At 40.9% G+C, this 17,652-nt stretch overlaps 1 protein-coding gene across 4 annotated transcripts in view; it reads right to left on the bottom strand.

Moving 5' to 3' along the window:
• The window catches only part of NEGR1 (neuronal growth regulator 1), a 600,029-nt gene that overhangs the window by 93,371 nt on the left and 489,006 nt on the right, over positions 1-17,652 (bottom strand). Inside the window, exon 7 of one of the 4 annotated variants that reach the window (XM_043520873.1) lies at positions 3,945-4,348. The exons of the other annotated variants lie outside the window; for them this stretch is intronic. Coding sequence (XP_043376808.1) covers positions 4,344-4,348 — 5 coding nt within the window. The 3' untranslated portion in view covers positions 3,945-4,343. Of the gene's footprint in view, positions 1-3,944; positions 4,349-17,652 lie in introns of those variants that run through there. 4 annotated transcript variants of the gene reach the window in all.

Here is a 17,652-nt window from a genome sequence, read left to right as displayed (position 1 = left end):
TTGCAGACTCTAAAACAATCTGCTTACGACACCAACTCTGCCTTCTTAGATGAGTGACAGTATATGGCCTCACTGACAAGCACTATGTGCCTCATTTTGTGGAGAATCAGTGAGAGTCTGTGAAGGTTAGTGGCTGAATATATCATAGAGCAGCATTGCATTGTTGTTAGAGATGGCCTAAGTGGAAGGAACATTTTAGTAGTGCATAGAACGGGGGTGAAGAAAAGTTGTCTGAAAGGAGTGAAGTGTCTTGTGAAAAAAAGCTTGTATTCATATAGAGCAACTAGCAGAGGAAAAAAGAAATTAGATTAAAATTAGGTATCCCTGAAAACCAAGTGTACTGTAGACAGGAACTATTGATAAGCATACTTCAGATGCTATCTATTAATTTTTGGTTTACTATTTTTGATCATTTGATCTGGTGGATATCAGCCCTTGCCATGTCTATATGCTTTGGAAAATCATATCTGGTTTCCCAGGTGTTATTGTTGTCTTCACTTCAATAGCATTATACAGTGGTGATATGAGTCATCTTCCTGGTTGTCCTGAGATAACATGATCTTGTTCTTATGATATTGTAGGAGTTAATCCTTCTTATTGCTGTGATTTCCTATAGAAGTCCTGGGTTCCATTTACTGCAGACTAGTAGCAAAGTTATCTTTGCTACTGTCAGCAAGAAGAAAAGGAGTACTTGTGGCACCTTAGAGACTAACCAATTTATTTGAGCATAAGCTTTCGTGAGCTACAGCTCACTTCATCGGATGCATACTGTGGAAACTGCAGAAGACATTATATACACAGAGACCATGAAACAATACCTCCTCCCATCCCACTCTCCTGCTGGTAATAGCTTATCTAAAGTGATCACTCTCCTTACAATGTGTATGATAATCAAGTTGGGCCATTTCCAGCACAAATCCAGGTTTTCTCACCCTCCGCCCCCCCCGCCCCACAAACTCACTCTCCTGCTGGTAATAGCCCATCCGGGGCTATTACCAGCAGGAGAGTGAGTTTGGGCGAATACAGCCTAACACGGCTGTTATTCTGAAAACTGTCAGCAAGGTAACTCATGTTTTACTGTAATTTGCCATTAAAAAGAAAACCACCATTTCCACCACATCAATATTAATAAGGATTTTATTACTATTGGGCCAAGTTCCGTAGTCGTGACTCAGGGCCAGATTCTCCCATCTTTACTGAAGTTTAGTAGTACCTCACTTTGAAAGGAGTCCCATTCAGTACAATTACTTGCTGAGCAAAGTACTACTCAGCATCAGAAAGGAGGCAGAATCTGGCTGTAACTCCTTGGACAAAACTCCCATTGACTTTACACATTACTAGAATCATAGATCAAGCTATTTGGGGCTGGAATATCTTCCCCAGCTTCAAGTACCAAAACTCTTTTTTGGACATGTTTATTCATGAAGCAGTTCACGTCTTTAGAGAGAAAATAAAAACAGCTGGTTTCCTCATGAACACACTGGGCTATTTTATTAAAAATAAAAACACATTAAAGATTCATTAGTAACATTCTGCTTTTTTTTTTAGCATTTATTTTCCATTTCCTTTGGGCCCAAGTCTAGAATTCTTACAATATCAAGGTCTCACATATATCACAGATATTGAGGGACAGTTTTGCTAGCCATATTTTACACTGGCATATGATATGCAACTGAAAAATACATAAAAACATGACATTTTTTACTTCTATGACTTCAATGGGAATTTTTGCCTATGAGCATTGGGTCATAAAGAAGTAGAACAGTTGAGCTGTTCACACCTCCTTTCAGAATTTTGACATTTATAAATTTGGTCTAACGTGAACTTTTGCATCCATGAAACCTGCACCTCACTCCCAAAAGAGAACATAACTGTGGTGTTGTACCTCTCAGCCCAGACTTAAAGAAAAATGAATTTTCTATGGGATCATGCTTCCTAGCGGTAGCATTCTGAGTCACATCTTGCTTCTGGGGAGACCACTAAATCTCTAGTTGACTAATAATTTATATAGTTTTAACAATAACATGTTGAGAAAGTTCATAGAATCAGAGTTTAAGGCCAGAAGTGACCACCAGATCATCGAGTCAGAGCTCCTGTGTATCACAGGCCACCAACATCACTCGCACACTAAACCCAACAAATAACATTCCCATTAAAATGTTACTAATGATGCACTAATGAGTTTTTATTTTTATTAAAATAGCCCAGTGTGTTCATGAGGAAACCAGCTGTTTTGTTTTTCTCTCTGAAGATCCAAACAGCATCATGAATAAACAACATATCCAAAATGTTTTGGAACAGGATAAGGTTTAAGACAGGGTGAAATATTCTAACCTAAACACCTCTGATCTAGACTCTTAATTCTGTGCAAACATAACAAAAAAATCAAGCCATAAAGCACAACAAGTGAATTCCTGAGAGATTAATGAATGCGTCTTTGAAATATGAGGCCAAGTGTGTGACGTTAACGTTAACTGTCAGGCTTCTTATTGTGCCCTAAGTGTGATCCCACGCATTTATTTCAGGTGTGTAACAGCTGCCACGTGGCTCCGCAAAAGCTACTGTAAGTCCCAAGTTGCTGTAATGGATTCTGGGAGTGTATGTAGAAGCACATCTTAGGCATCCTGGAACTGGAACAGCAAAACCCAGCACAGGCTTTTCTGGAGAGCACAGCCCAAGGCAGGTACAGCCAAAGTCTAAAACACATCGGTAAAAGCCGATAAGGCAAGACAGAGTAATTTCTTTGAAAGCGTGCATATGTGTCTTTTAAGGTTCATCTTGCTTTAAATATACCTCAGCAATGACAGTATGAATGGGTGATGATCATCAAGGTGCTTTCAGGAGTCATGTGACTGTGGAAAATGGACCCATGAAGATCAGTATTTCTGAATAAGCACATCTTGAATGAGAGTTCCTATCACTTTAAAGGTTCTGCCATAAATTGCAGACCTACAGAGTTGCTGAGCAAGCTGGAATACCCTTACTGAAGTTTGTGGAAATATGTAAGTAGCAAGATCAGTGTATTTGATAGCTGTTTAATTTGTGCTGATCTATAGGCATTTTTGCATTTCTGCAGGATTGAATCCACAGTGAAGACATTTTCCCCTAAAATAAGTTCATTATAAGCAGATGTTTACTATAGCTGGAACTGAAATTTACACAATGTGATACAAAAAGAAAAGGAGTACGTGTGGCACCTTAGAGACTAACAAATTTATTTGAACATAAGCTTTCATGAGCTCACATCTGATGAAGTGAGCTGTAGCTCACGAAAGCTTATGTCACCCCCATGCCAGATTGGGCTACAACAGGCCAGAGCAGCTGCACAAGGCAGCAGCCAATCAGGGAGGGCCTGTTAGAGAGCCAATCAGGGCCAGTGTTACAGCCAATCAGGGCTAGGCTAGGCCCTATATAAAGGCTGCCCAGGAAGGGAGCAGGCAGTCTCTCTCAGATCTTCAAGGGAGAAGGTCTGTCTCCTGAGTGAAGGAGACCTGCACCCAGGACAGCGCAGCGCAGGCTTGGGGGAGCCGAGGAGAGCTCCAGCCCAATACCCGCCAGGCTGCAGGCCCTGATAGAAGGGCCTGCAAGCGGGCTGAAGGGGAAGCGGCCCAGGGAGGAGAGGTGAACAAAGGGAGCGAAGGAGGGCAGGGATGCTGCCGCCAGAGGGTCCCTGGGCTGAGAGCCAGAGTAGAGGGTGGGCCTGGGTCCCCCCTTCCCCCTTGTACTACACCCGGCCGTTAGGAGTGGCCATAGCATACTGCACCCGACCCCTGATAGAAGGGATTAGACTTTGAGGATGTGGTTGGCCACTGCTGCTGGGGTGAAGTGAAAAGACTGCTGTTAATCCCCTTTCCCCCCGGAAGGGGGCAAGTGTGGACTTGGGGGCACTGCCGGAGGGCAGTGTCCTGAAGAGGACACCGTGAGCTGGGAGCAACGCAGGTCAAGAAGCAAATTGAGGGCGAGAGACGGACGGGACACCACCGGCAGAGGGCGCTCTGCATGAACTGAGCTAATTCCCAGGAGAGACCAATAGGAGGCGCTGCGGTGGTGAGTCCCAACCCCATCGCATGGACACATGCTGTTGGAACATTTATCCACCATACACTATCATGTATTCCTAAATGAGTTCTCCAGCTTTTTTTCCCATCTTCAAATGTTATTGATGAAAGAAGAGAGAGAACAATGTAGATCCAAGAAATTTAAGATTTGGGTCATGATCCACCAGGAGAAACTAGAGAAGTCTGACATACAGAGGAGGATCAGCTCAATCTTCCAGCACTACTCAGATTGCTTTCTTGTTTCTCCTTTTTCTTGAAGAGGAAATGCTGGTTCTTTTTCAGTGTTTATTCTGACATAAAAATAAAGCAAAACAGAAGCATAAGAAAAAGTGATTTTTTTTTCTGCTTGAACTCCTTGCATATTGTTTAATAATGAACATAGAGAACTTTTAATCACACGAGGCCCCATGCACACAACTTATGCTTTCCCTCCTATCCGTGTGGTAGCTTGCCTTTTAGGCACAGTATTCAGCAATTTTTTTATAACAAACTGGAAATGACATAATACTTACTTTAAGGGACTGGCCCCTTTAGCTCCTGGCACTCATGGTCCACTTGCCTGTTTTTTCCTCACTGGAAAAATCACCTGTTTCTCAGGACCAGGGAAAAGATGACCAAATATCTTCGTTGAAGACTTTTCTAAATGCAGTTCTCCTCCAAATGCACCGATCATTTACAACTACATAACTTTAACATCACTTTGACAACATACGGAAAAATATCCTATTCATCCATGAGTATAAAGAAGTTAAGGATATCTTCTGCTAATCATGGCCTTTAAAAACAAAACAGAAAATACCTTTTTTATATTGAACAATATTAAACAATGAAATACACTGTTCCATATTAAGAATAAAGAATACACAAGAAAGCTTACCATAAGTATCTTTCTACTTACCAATTTGCATAGTCCCAGCAGGGACAGAGAAAACTGTGCATCCAAAACACATTGATGTGAAAGATTTTACTTTACTGGGATCCATGAATGCAAAGATGGGCTTCAAAGTAATATGTTGTATGTTGTTCATCAGCTGACAATGGTGTTGATAAGGCCATTTCAAACACATTATGCGATTACAGTTGTTAAGCAATACCAAAATCATGATGTTCTCTTCTATTTTGTGGATTTTGCATTCAATATTGCTTCAGAAATAAACTAGACCATTAAAAAGGGTCTTTGCAAAAGAAGAGCCCTCAGTAATATAAACAGCTCTTTGAGCCACATGAGGCTTGTATAGCCTACCACAGGTTTGCAAGTCTACATTATCTGCAAGGTTCATAGAACTGACTTTTGTGATTAACTCAAACCTCTGTGATAGAAAAGACAAGTTCTATGTATGGAACTGCAACTAACTGAAAGAACTGCTGGTGTCGGAAGAATCCCTCCAAAAGTGAAAACTTATTTAAAGTCGATTTTCACATAGCAGCAGCTGAAAAAGAATCACCATAGGGAGGTCCAACATTTCTTTAAAAGGAAACACAGCTTTTATAATCCTGGATTGGGTCCAAAATTAAGCAGCAGTGCACTCGTACCATTGCTTAGATACCAGCTTTCACAATACATAGATAATGTAAAGCACATTATGAAAAAAATGTTTATATGCTATGGTCCAATCAGATTTCCTGGCAAACGAAATGATCCTATACCAGACTGATATGGAACTATATATGGTTACATTGTGCTTTTTTATTTATTTACATGTTTGGTTATAGGAATTGTATCCCACTTTCCAAATAAATGTGGTGTAGACAAACTGAAGAACTTATAAATTGTTTTTTAAAGCCTTTAATTTTCAAATACTGTAACTTAAACCCCCCCCATTACTGAAACATTTTATTTTGGTCCATGTGTGAAAGGATTAAAATAACTGCAACTGCTCTGCATATAAAAGCTTGTATTTCTTGAAATGCTGGTTTTGTAATGTGTTATGTGGAAGAGTATAAAACTTAATACCACTTTCTCAGGAGAGCCCAGGAATGAAAAGCGTACAGTGAATTAGCATTGTCAGGGAAAGATGTCCACTGCATTTGACCTAAGTATAGTTCCAGCATATCCCTGCTCTAGTCTTAACGTTTTGCATTATAGATACTGATCAATGTTCCTCCTACAACAATCTCCTCAGTTATATTAATTTTAGGTTAATATTACATGAAATAGTTTTCACTATGGTAACAGTAAGGGATTGCAACAGTTATGATTAGATATTTATATATAGCATACAGTGACATTTACATGTTCTATATATTTAAGGCATACTATGGAGAAATGCACTCTTTATTATAGGCCAGATTCTTATATCCTTACTGAAACTGAGTAGCACCCTGTTCCATAAGCACTATTTACACTATTAATTGGAAGAACGGTATCTGTATTGGTACTACAAGATTAATTATTCTTCATCTGTTTAGTAAAACATAACAGTCCTATCAAAACATCCATTTTACCTCAATCTGTATCAATGGTATCTGTTCTTGATCTGTAAACAATGGTTAGGTTTCCCATATTTTACGGTAATAACTTGACAGGTCCAAAATAAAAGTGGCATTAGTGTATAGATATGAGTTGAAAATTAATTGCATAACTATTTTCAATTAAGATCATTGGTACTTAACTACATTAATTTCATTTAATCTCCTTCAATCTGCACCTTATGTTAATGAATATTTTTTTTTTTAAATAAAAAGGCTCGTTAAGCCAAAGTAAGCCAGGGACTATTTGAATGTGATGGTAAGTGGAAAAACTTACTCAAATATAAGCCTTCCAGATGAAAAGGTTTAAGTGGATTGGTACATGGGAGATGCCCTTAATTAATTCTGTATCGTATAATCATTAATATATTGCAATAACAAGTCAAGCTCTTTTCCAGGTATGAGTTATCACATCTTAGTTGCCAAATAATAGCTTATTTTACTTGAGTGGTTTGTTCTTTTATTACAGTAAGATAAATATTCATATTTCAATTTGTACAAGATGATTAACAATTAATTTAATAGCTATGAGCCTGATACTGGAAAGGATCAAGTAGGTCATTCATTCCATCTTTCTGACCATGAAGAACTGTTCACTGCTGTACATTTGCTATTATCTGTCTGCCCTTAATCACAGCCTATTTTTGTAAAGCTCAGTATATTTTAAATCTTGCCAAATGGTGTTACGCAGTATTTTAATGTATGCCTAAAATGATAATTCATTACTTTAATATTTAGGTCTTTAAGACACTACATTACACACTAAGGGTGAAACTTATGCCTCTGCAGAAGTCTAGGACAAGACCTACATACCATTTAAACCCAATAGTTATGGATTCAATTCTGTAGCCTTTAGGTTAAACCCTTATGTCTCATCGGGCCCTGTGTCTGAAGGATTAGGTCCAACAGTTGTTAATGTTGCAAATTTTGCTAATCCTTCAATCTGCTATGGATATATGGGGTTTTTTTTGTATTTTTTTTAATACTGGATTTCTTGATAGGTTACAGACTGGAAATCACCCTATTTAATGCAGGATGAATTATTTTTCACAGCTTGAAAAGGAAAAAATGGAGTACAAAAGTCTGTCAAGTGTTCTAAATACTTTTAAATAAGTACATTTCTCGTTAATTCAGTATATTGTAAATGTGGGGTGTTTTTAAATGGAAAGTTATTTTTCCATTGGAACATTCAAAACAATATTTTAAAACATGACAGGATCACACAGTGATATTACTCTATACTACTGACAAAAAAACCAAAAAACCCAGCTACTTCACTTAACTATCCATACCACATTTGTTCATGTTCAAGGCTTTGCCTTTTACAAGATTCTTGGCGTATTTATGGATAGTGACCAAATGAGAAAATTTTAGCACTATGTATAGGGAACTTTTCACAAGTTCACCTTCATATTACAACCTTCTTTTTGAGTGTCCTATAAACATTTACACCACTAGTTTCTGACCCCATGGTGTTTCCTTGCAGTACAGATGGTATAAATCCAACAAAATTCAAGGGTGAAAAAGTGAAGCACATACAAGTTTCAAGCAATGTAAATAAATCTGAAGAGTGAAATCTTTACTCTGCTTATGTAGACTGAAAAATTTAAACTTGACATCTTCCAATTATAAATAATCAGATTAAAAATGAAGATAAATATTGTATCACAAATACAGAAAATATGACTCTGCACCTTCTCTCCTCCAGTGTTTGTAATGCAGGATCCTCAGATATCCTCTTCCCGATTCATATATTGCTAGAACATAATGGCTATGGATTTCTGGACAGTCATGCAATGTAACAAAGTGGCTTCATTCAAGATAACCCTTCTCCCTGTCCCTTTTACATAGCCATTATGGAGCTCCCCATTACAAAGTCAGCATTTACCAACAGTTACCACATAAAGAAAAGGAGTACTTGTGGCACCTTAGAGACTAACAAATTTATTTGAGCATAAGCTTTTGTGAGCTACAGCTCACTTCATCGGAGCTGTAGCTCACGAAAGCTTATGCTCAAATAAATTTGTTAGTCTAAGGTGCCACAAGTACTCCTTTTATTTTTGTGGATACAGACTAACACAGCTGCTACTCTGAAACCTAAGTTACCACATAGTGGCATCTGAGGTCTGTGCTCTACTCAACCACCCCTTTTTCTCCAGCACCTTCCCTCTGACTAGTAGCTCAGTTCTGTTTCTCTGTTCAACTCCTTCTCCTTCCTTGCCCTAATGCAATTTAGCTGTTTGCTCCAGTCCTATTCAGGCAACCCTGACAGCCACTGTTAGGGTGCCAACCCCCCCAGTTTCGCCGGGAATCTACCGGAATCACGCTCTATCTCCCGGAGGCTACTGCAGCCAAACCGGGAGATTTTAGGCACTTGACAGTCTGGTGGCACAGTGGGGCTAAGATAGGCTCCCTACCTGCCTTGGCTCTGTGCCACTCCTGGAAGTGGCCGGCACATCCCTCTGGCTCCTGGAGAGGAGCAAGAGGGGTCTCTGTGTGCTGCCATGCCTCGAGTGCCGATTCCGCAGCTCCCATTGGCCGGGAACTCTGCGGGGACCCCTTTGGCCCCCCACCTAGGAGCTGCTGCCAGAGGGGTGTGCTGGTCGCTTTCTGGAGCTGCCTGAGGTAAGCGCTGCCTCCCTTACCCCCTCCTGCACCCCAACCCCCTGTCCCAGCCCAGAGCCCACACCCAAACTCTCTCCCAGAGCCCATGTAACCCACACGCTTCTTGGTTGTGGTTCTCTGTCCCGAGACAACTTAGAGAGAGATTAATGAGTTTGCTCTATAGCCTTAACTAAGGGCCATATGGCTTTTGGCCAATGGGGACTGTGGGAAGTGGCGCGGCCCAAGGAACATACCGGCCACCACTTCCCGCAGCCCCCATTGGCCTGCAGCAGCGAACCACAGCCAGTGGGAGCCGCGATCGGCCAAACCTGCGGATGCGGCATGTAAACAAACCGGCCCGCCCCGCCAGGGACTTTCCCTGAACAAGAGGCGTCCCAAGTTTGGGAAACACTGCAGTAGACGATCATGCATTTAGCACCAGAGGTCTCAGGTTCAATCCTGCCTGCCGACAGCCGGGGTCTGTTGGCGTTCCTCCTGCACCCAAAAATTCCCTCCCAGAGCCCACACCCCATCCTACACCCAAACTCGCTTCCAGAGCCTGCACCTCACATGCACTCCAACCCCCTGCCCCAGCCCATACCCCATGCCCCCTGCACCCAAATTCCCTCCCAGAGCCCACACCCAAACTTGCTCCCAGAGCCTGCACCAGTCCATACCCCAACTCCCTGATCCAGCTTGGTGAAAGTGAGTGAGGTGGGGGAGAGCAAGGGAGAGCAGATGGAGTGGGGGGCGGGGTCTCAGAGAAGGGGCAGGATAGGGGTGTGGCCTCAGGGAAGGGGCAGGGCAAGGGTGTTTGGGTTTGTGCGATTAGGCAGTTGGCTAGCCATTGCTGCTGTGCCTGACATTACTCAGCCTGCTCTGTTGTCTTGGTTTGTTGGGCAGGACACTTAAATACTTTTTTGCCCAGATAGCACTCCTACTTGTTCCAGGTTTCTGGACAACAGAATTTCCCCTGCCTATGAACACTGCATTCACAATCTCTAAAGCTCATTCCTTTTGTTGCTGAGAGAGTGAACATCCCCGTTCTGAGGATGCAACTCTTCCATCAGCAACTAGAATTTACATAAATACCACTACAAGCTCTCTGAACACCTTGTCTCCTAAGCAGAAATTTGTATTATATATACACACATACAAACTAGTTGGCATGAGGAGCTAGAGACCTGTGTGATTCCTCTTCAGCTTGTTTTCTGGTCTCGGAACTACCAGCTTATAAACATTCCAGCTCAGTGTCACTGATGTACCGCAAGAGTTGCAGCCTGCCCCGGTCATCCTTCACCACAGCTGAAAGAGGCAGTAGGACTGCAGGAAGTCAGCCAGGTCTCTCTGTAGTGCCTCCTCTCAGCTACAAGGGTTTTACTTATTTTTGCAGTTGCTGAGCAGGCAGGCAAGATTACTTTCTCTCTTCACCTCTCACAGCTCCCTCTGTCAACTCCTTCACTCCCACTGCTCAGTGGAGCAGACAGTGGTAGGTGATGGCAGAAGCTAGCACCAACTGCCTTACACACGTTCACCCACTCATCTCCTGGCCCTCAGGAGCAGAAGCAGTGCTAATAGTGGGAAATAAATTTAAGGAGAGGGAGACAAAGTGAGTTGGTCAAATTCTGGCTAGGGCGACAGGAGCAGTGGGGTGACAGAAATGAAAGGGAAGGAAAGAGTTAAGAGGAGACCACCCACTGTGGGGGAGAAGGGTAATGGGGGAGAAAGGAGCAGGTAGTGGGCAAAGAGAAAGACAACAGTAGGGGAAAAAAAACAGAAAAGAAAAGAAAAAACAGTAGAGAGAGAGAGAGTGATTGTCACTAGCCAGGAGGGGAGATAAGGACAAATCTTTGGAATTTGTGCATGGAAAGTTGCTCCTGACCTAGGGCCTTTATTATGACTTGTCAAAAAAACAAACAAACAAACAAACAAAAAAAAACCCATCAAACATGCCCACAATCTCACAAACTGTTTTAGACACTCACCACAAGTGTGTATCCCAAAGTCACTTCAAAGCTAGTGTTGCAGGGTTGCCAGGTCAGTCAGCTAATGGTTAGGGCCCACTGCCCGGTCTCTCTTTTCACTCTGTGTGTCCGGGATCCCCAGATGGGGTTCAGCTAGGTCCGCTTCCTTGCCATTCCAGGGGTAGGCATAGGGGACTCTGGGCTGGGAAGGGAAACCCAGGAACTCCCACCTCATTGGGCTCAGGGCCCTGAAAGTGTGATAGCACGGGCTGGCCTATGCTTGGCTCACTTCCTGATCATCTTCCCCTGTGTCACTTACTATCCTGCCCAACGTCTCAGATTGGGGCGTGACTGCTGTTATATAGTCCTTTGCGCCAAACCCCCAAAGTCTCAGGGCTGATGCATACAACCCTCTGGTGCTCCCACACGTGGTTCTCCCTATCTCTGGGGTGATGTTTCAAAGAAGGAGGGAAAGACAAACAGCCAGACCTCCTCAGTAAGATCTCCTTCTCCTCCTATCTCAGGAATGTGCTCTTCCTGGAAATGGTGTCTCTCCTCTGCCCTTTCTGGGCTGCTGGAACTCTTTTTATACTGCTCTCTTCCACAGGAGCATGCTCAGCAGTGCCTGAAGGGTAGAGTTTTCCTGGCCCAGCACTGCTCCAGCCTTTCCCCTGCCTTGGCCTTGTTTTTGTAAACTCCATCATGCTACAGGGTTTTGTAAACTCCATCACGCTACAGACTGAAAAAAAAAATAGAGTGGTTTACTTGCCCACACCTTTCAGGAGAGGCCATCACCGTTACCAGGCTTCTCCAGATCTCCCCCCGTCTTGTTTATCTATTCTCCTGTATGTCCTATAATGCCTTGCCAGAAGCTAGGAATAATATGGGTAAACTATGTTTTCCAGTTTGTCCTGCTCTCTGATTCTCAGAAAGTTACACGATGGAACAATCAAGAGCCAGCGACATGCCTTGTCACTGAGGGAGTTTCAGCCTACGCTGCTCATCAAACTACAATTTCAGCTCCTAAAGCCAGGATCAGCAACATGGTCTGTTTCCCTGAGATCACTTCCTCTCACACAGAGACAGACTTATCCTCTGCACCACAGGCATTTTACATGCTCACCATGCTTAGAGCTCAAAGGGCTTATCCATCGTGTTAGAGGGACCAGGAGGAGAGAAAGTACTCAATGTAAAGACTAATGCAAGGGATTGTGAATCAGGACTGTTAGATTAGCATCCAAGATGTGCCACCAACACACTGTATGATCTTATACAAGTCAAATCTCTTCTGTGTCTCAGTTTCCTCATCTGCAAAATGGAGATAATTATACTTTCCTACTACACAGGTAAAGTGAAAGAACCTTAAAATGCTAGGACACAAGGTCATATATATGTGCCAAGTATTATCATTAAAACATCTTTATTATTACCAGAGATGCTGAATTAGAGAAAGCTTGTTCACTTCTCTCACATATTCAAAATTCCACTCAAAAAATAGCTACCCAGAATTTCACCACTATGGGGCTCCTTACGTGCAATTCATGTGTGCACAGTGCCTATTACAATGTGGCTCTGGTCTCTGTTGGGGTCCCTAGGTGCTACCATAATACAAATAATGTAATAACAAAATAAACATGACAAAGACAACTGTATGTACTGGTAGCACATGGCTTTGCACTGGATGAGCAAACGATTTTAATAATTCACCTTAATTATGGGAGGGCAGCAGACTTTTTTTCTCTTACTGTGTTCTGTATAGCACAAAATGATAAAAAAACTTTATTGCTGATCTGCAGGTATTTTGTTGTATTTATTTGAGTCTGTCTGTCTGTCCCTATTATTCATGTTCAAAAATTAACAGTGGTGACAAGGGACATGTCTTGGCAATCCACTGAGAAAAGGACCACAGGACTGTTCCCACCAATATTCAGAAAAAAACAAACCTATAATGGAACTGAACATATGTTACTTAATTACATATGCTCGCAAAGCCTCCCAGAATCTGAAGTGACATAGATAAGCTCTAGAGGAAAGAAAGAAGGGGAACAAGTGTGCCAAACACACTTCTGTGTAATGCAAAGATAATAAATAGTAAGTGTGGCAGTTGTAAACAGGCAAAGAGAGAGCAGCTTACTAAGGAAGTAAGGTACAGCTACCAGTGACTGTAGGAAAACTCCATTTGGGCATAACTTAAGAGTTCATGGCAAAAAACAGGAATTGTTGTACATAAGTTAGTGCTTTTGGGCCCCACTGAAAATAATGATTTGAACAAAATTCATAATGGCAACCACTGTTTAACAAGAGACATGAGGATTTTTGATAGTGTAGAACACAGAGAACATTTGGAACTCACAAATACTATAACAAAGCCCCAAATTGTACCCAGTTTTCTCTCCTGAGCATGGCAGCAGGTAAAACTTTTGGCCTGTTGCACACAGATTGTGCAAGTACTACATACACATTGTCTTCTGAAGCCACTAGTAATCACCAAGAGATTTCATTTTAACAAAAGAAAACAAGAAGAGGGGAAAAAAATTCGAGTCTTAAAAAAATTGCACTGAAGTTGAGACACACTGGATGCAACAAGGTAATAAACTGCACTATTATTTGAATGTCCTGCAACTTACTCATCTTCCCCTGCAAAGCTGGAGACAGTGACTGTGCTATGGTCTATGGATAGACTGTCATTCTTGGCAGGGAAGAGGACTTCCACAATCCATCCCAATCATAGTTTGAAAGGGTTTAGGTGAATGGGCCAGAAACTCACATTGTGGCAAAAAGTGAAAGAATTCTATCACTCCTGGTGCAGACTCATACTTCATTTTCATAGGAGAGCTGGGTAGTATCAAAGATATCCTCTTAAAGCTAACTTCTATGTTGAATTTAGAGACTCACACAAATTAAAGAACAAAACAGCTGCAGGGCCACAACAAAAGTTTTATTTTTCTACTGAAAACTACAGAGAGAAAAATGGTGCCGCCACCCCATAATATTAAGGCAGATTTGAGGTGGACTGTTCATTCTATGCGAAGCCACATAGGGCCAGATTTTCAAACGTATTTAACTGCCTAAAGATGCAGATAGCCAGCTAGAGGGATTTTCAAAAACACCCAGGCGCTTCTGAAAAATCCCATTGCATCTTTAGGTATTTAAATACATTTGTAAATCTGGCCAATAAATACAAATACATAGCAAAAACTACAAGTCCAAATGATTAATAACCTTCTAAAAGTATTTATTCTTTTTGCACTATGCCAAAATACAAAAAGAAAACAACACATTTGATATGTAAATCAAAGAGAGAGAGAGAGATTGTGGGTCTGAAATTACAAAACACTGCCTAACATTCTCAAAAAGAAAGGTAATAAAAAGCACAGCCAATTTTCAAATGAGACCCCATATTCCTCAAAGTTTTGTAAGCTGTTTATATCTTTTCCCTCCTGAACTGTCACCAGGAAAAGCACAAAACTAACCTTTGAGTGTATAATCTTTGTAATATTATCTTTCTTTGCATGCCTGAAACAACTCAATTAGTCTTCCATGAAAAAATGTGCCAGACATAAAGTGGACTGTCAGCCAAAGAGAAGAGAGGGGAATAAATAGGGATTTTAATCTCAATCAGTAAACACAAAAGGGAAATTTTCCTGAAAGACTGGAGCATTAACCTAACTTGCCCCTGAGAAGTCTGGCCATTTCTGTCAATTTTTATGCTATGGTTTACTTATCAAGTCTGTAGAAGTAAGCATTTACCATGATAAGCTCTACATCATGATACACACATTACCCCTGAAATACAGGATATTCTAACTTCTAAAAAGAAATCCATCACTGTGTAGCACGGAGATTGTAGTAAAGACATTGCTTTAAAGCTCATCGTGTGTACTTTATAATTAAAATAAAAAAAGAGAGAGGAAAGTGAGTAGTTGTATTCCACCGAGAGATAAAAGCGAGCTTTCTATGCCCTCTTTTTAATGTAATCCATAAATGCTTGCTTAACCTGTTCCTGGCCTTTTGCTATTATGAAGCCAAACTGTGGAAATATTTCCTACAGAACAAGGTGGCAGAACATCCTCAGTCTAAAATGATTAAAGGAAACCACACAATGCACGTGGTCTGATTTTCAGAGGTGCTGATTATCAGCTCCCACTAACATCAATGGGAACACTGGGTGATGGTGCTCATCATCACTTTTAAAAATCAGACCTCTCCTGTGTACTTTATGTTTTATGTAATGAAACCAAGGAAAAGCAAATGGAGAAAGCCTATTTAGTTACCACATTTAGGTGAATATCTAATAAGCTGCCCCCCCCGCACAAAACTCCACCAAATAATAAAATAATATAAATAAAATAAATATAAATAAAATAAAATAATTTTATTCCATTTTACAAAGTAAAAATATTTTACTATCGAAGAGGAACAATATTTGCATATAAATCTTTATTTCTAATCTTAGATTTTTCCAGAGGAAACAGCTGGTTTAGATGTAATTTTTACAGCTGTTCAGCCTACAACAAAAAGAAGAAAAAGTGACAAAATATTCTTAGTACTCTTTTTAATTTGTGCTTTCATTAATATGTATAAATAGGAAGTTCATGAATAATGTAGAAGCAGTAAACTGTTAGAATTTTTTTGCCGTTAAAAAAACATATGATTAGAACTACTCCCGCTCCCACCAATTATATATCATTGTCCTCAGAGGTCATTCTTTGAATCTGCACAATTGTTAACTCTCACTTCCAGCCATAAAGTAAATTTTACAGAGTAAACTATATATTAGAGATACGATAGAGCTGAAGTGTACACTACAGTGACACCTCTTTCCTGCTATATAATGGCATGCCTTCAACAGACAATGCTATCAACCAAAGTTCTATTCAGATTGGACTTTAGTCAATTACATACTTTCTGGCTTCTGTAAATACCACACATCTGACAAAAAGCCTGTTAATTTTCCCCTTTTTACTGACTATGCAGATCTGCAACCTGAAGAATCAGGAGCCAGAGGGATCATGCAGATAATCTTTTTGCCTCCTACAAAATTCTGCACTTGAGTTAGAAGTTTGTCTCCTACAGTATCTGCTATCATGTTCTGTATTTCTCAGTCCTGTGTTAATCCTGCATAAAATTGGACTATGTTATGATGCAATCATACAACTAGGGTTGCCACTTTCTGATTGCAGAAAACCGAACACCCTTGCCCCGCCCCGCCCCTTCCCTGAGCTCCCACCCCACCCTGCCCCTTCTCCAAGCTTTGTGCGCCTCCCCCACAGCTTCCATTGGCCAATGGGAGCTGCGGAGCTGGCGCTTGGGGTGGGGGTAGCACGTCGAGCCTCCCTGGCAGTCCCTGCACCTAGGAGTTGGACATGCCACCTGCTTTCGGGAGCCCCGTGGAGCTAGGGAAGGCAGGGAGCCTGCCTTAGCCCCACTGTGCTGCCGACTGGACTTTTAACAGCCCGGTCAGCATCACTGATCGAAGCCGCCAGGGTCCCTTTTCAACAGGGCATTCTGGTAGAAAACCAGATGTCTCGCAACCCTAGATACAACTACCTTGAAAGATCCTTTTAAAATATCCTCCCCTTTCTGATTGACTGGTCTGTTTCTATCTTTACATCCAGAAGATGTTCCTTTCCTTTTTTTCTGGTCTGCTAGTTAAGGATATACACCTCTCATCAAATATCAGGAAAAGACTTAGTCTGATATGAAACAGCTTACCCCAATATTGAAGACCTTAGTGCAATATGCCCAGTAGAGCTCTCTGTGTCATCAGAAATGTCATTCACCCATTACATATCCAGAGAAAGTAACAGATTTTCTGCAGGGGTTGAATGCTTTATATCTTAATGCTATTGCCTGCAGCCAATTAAAGTGATTAGATTTTACCCATATTTTTTTAATGAACTGTGCTCAGCGTCTCTTGCCAGCATAAAGGATTTCTGAGAGCATTTTTGAGAAAGAAAGTTCTTAAAATGTTCACTAAATTAAACTAGCAGAAATTAGGCTTAGTGAAAAAGGACAGTTTAAAATCTATTCCAAAGGATTGTCTGGGAGAAGAGTAGTACATTATCCTTTTATTATCCTAAGAAGAGGGTGGATATATAATAGGGTATCCACAATCCTTTTGCTAACTCAAACAGAAGTGGACAAACAACAAAACAATAGGGAAACAGATGAAATCCTTCTTTGTGTCCTAATTAATTCTGGATTTAAGACTGTTATTGATATCTTTAAAAGTCATTTGATCAATAGAAGTGTGTGTGTGGTTATAAGTGATATCTCATTTCACAACTATATCAAAATTACATTACATTTTTCATGATGCTTTAGCTAATCCATAGACAGTACACTGTATTATTGTCTCCATGGTTATGTCCAAAAAGCCACATTATCTGTGTAACAAATGACTTAAAGATATAGTTGCTGTAAAGTAGTTGCCTACCTTACTCCAATACTAGCTCCTACTGATATAGCAATTTGTGAATAAGTTCTTTAATCATTACTGTGTAATTACAGTATTACTGATCCATGATGAATTGAAATCCACAGTCAATGTCTAT

The sequence above is a fragment of the Chelonia mydas genome, chromosome 8, assembly GCF_015237465.2.
Source record: "Chelonia mydas isolate rCheMyd1 chromosome 8, rCheMyd1.pri.v2, whole genome shotgun sequence".
Classification (NCBI taxonomy): Eukaryota; Metazoa; Chordata; order Testudines; family Cheloniidae; genus Chelonia; species Chelonia mydas.
The sequence above is the reverse complement of the archived record's forward strand: the minus strand, read 5'-3'. Positions and strand labels throughout refer to the sequence as shown.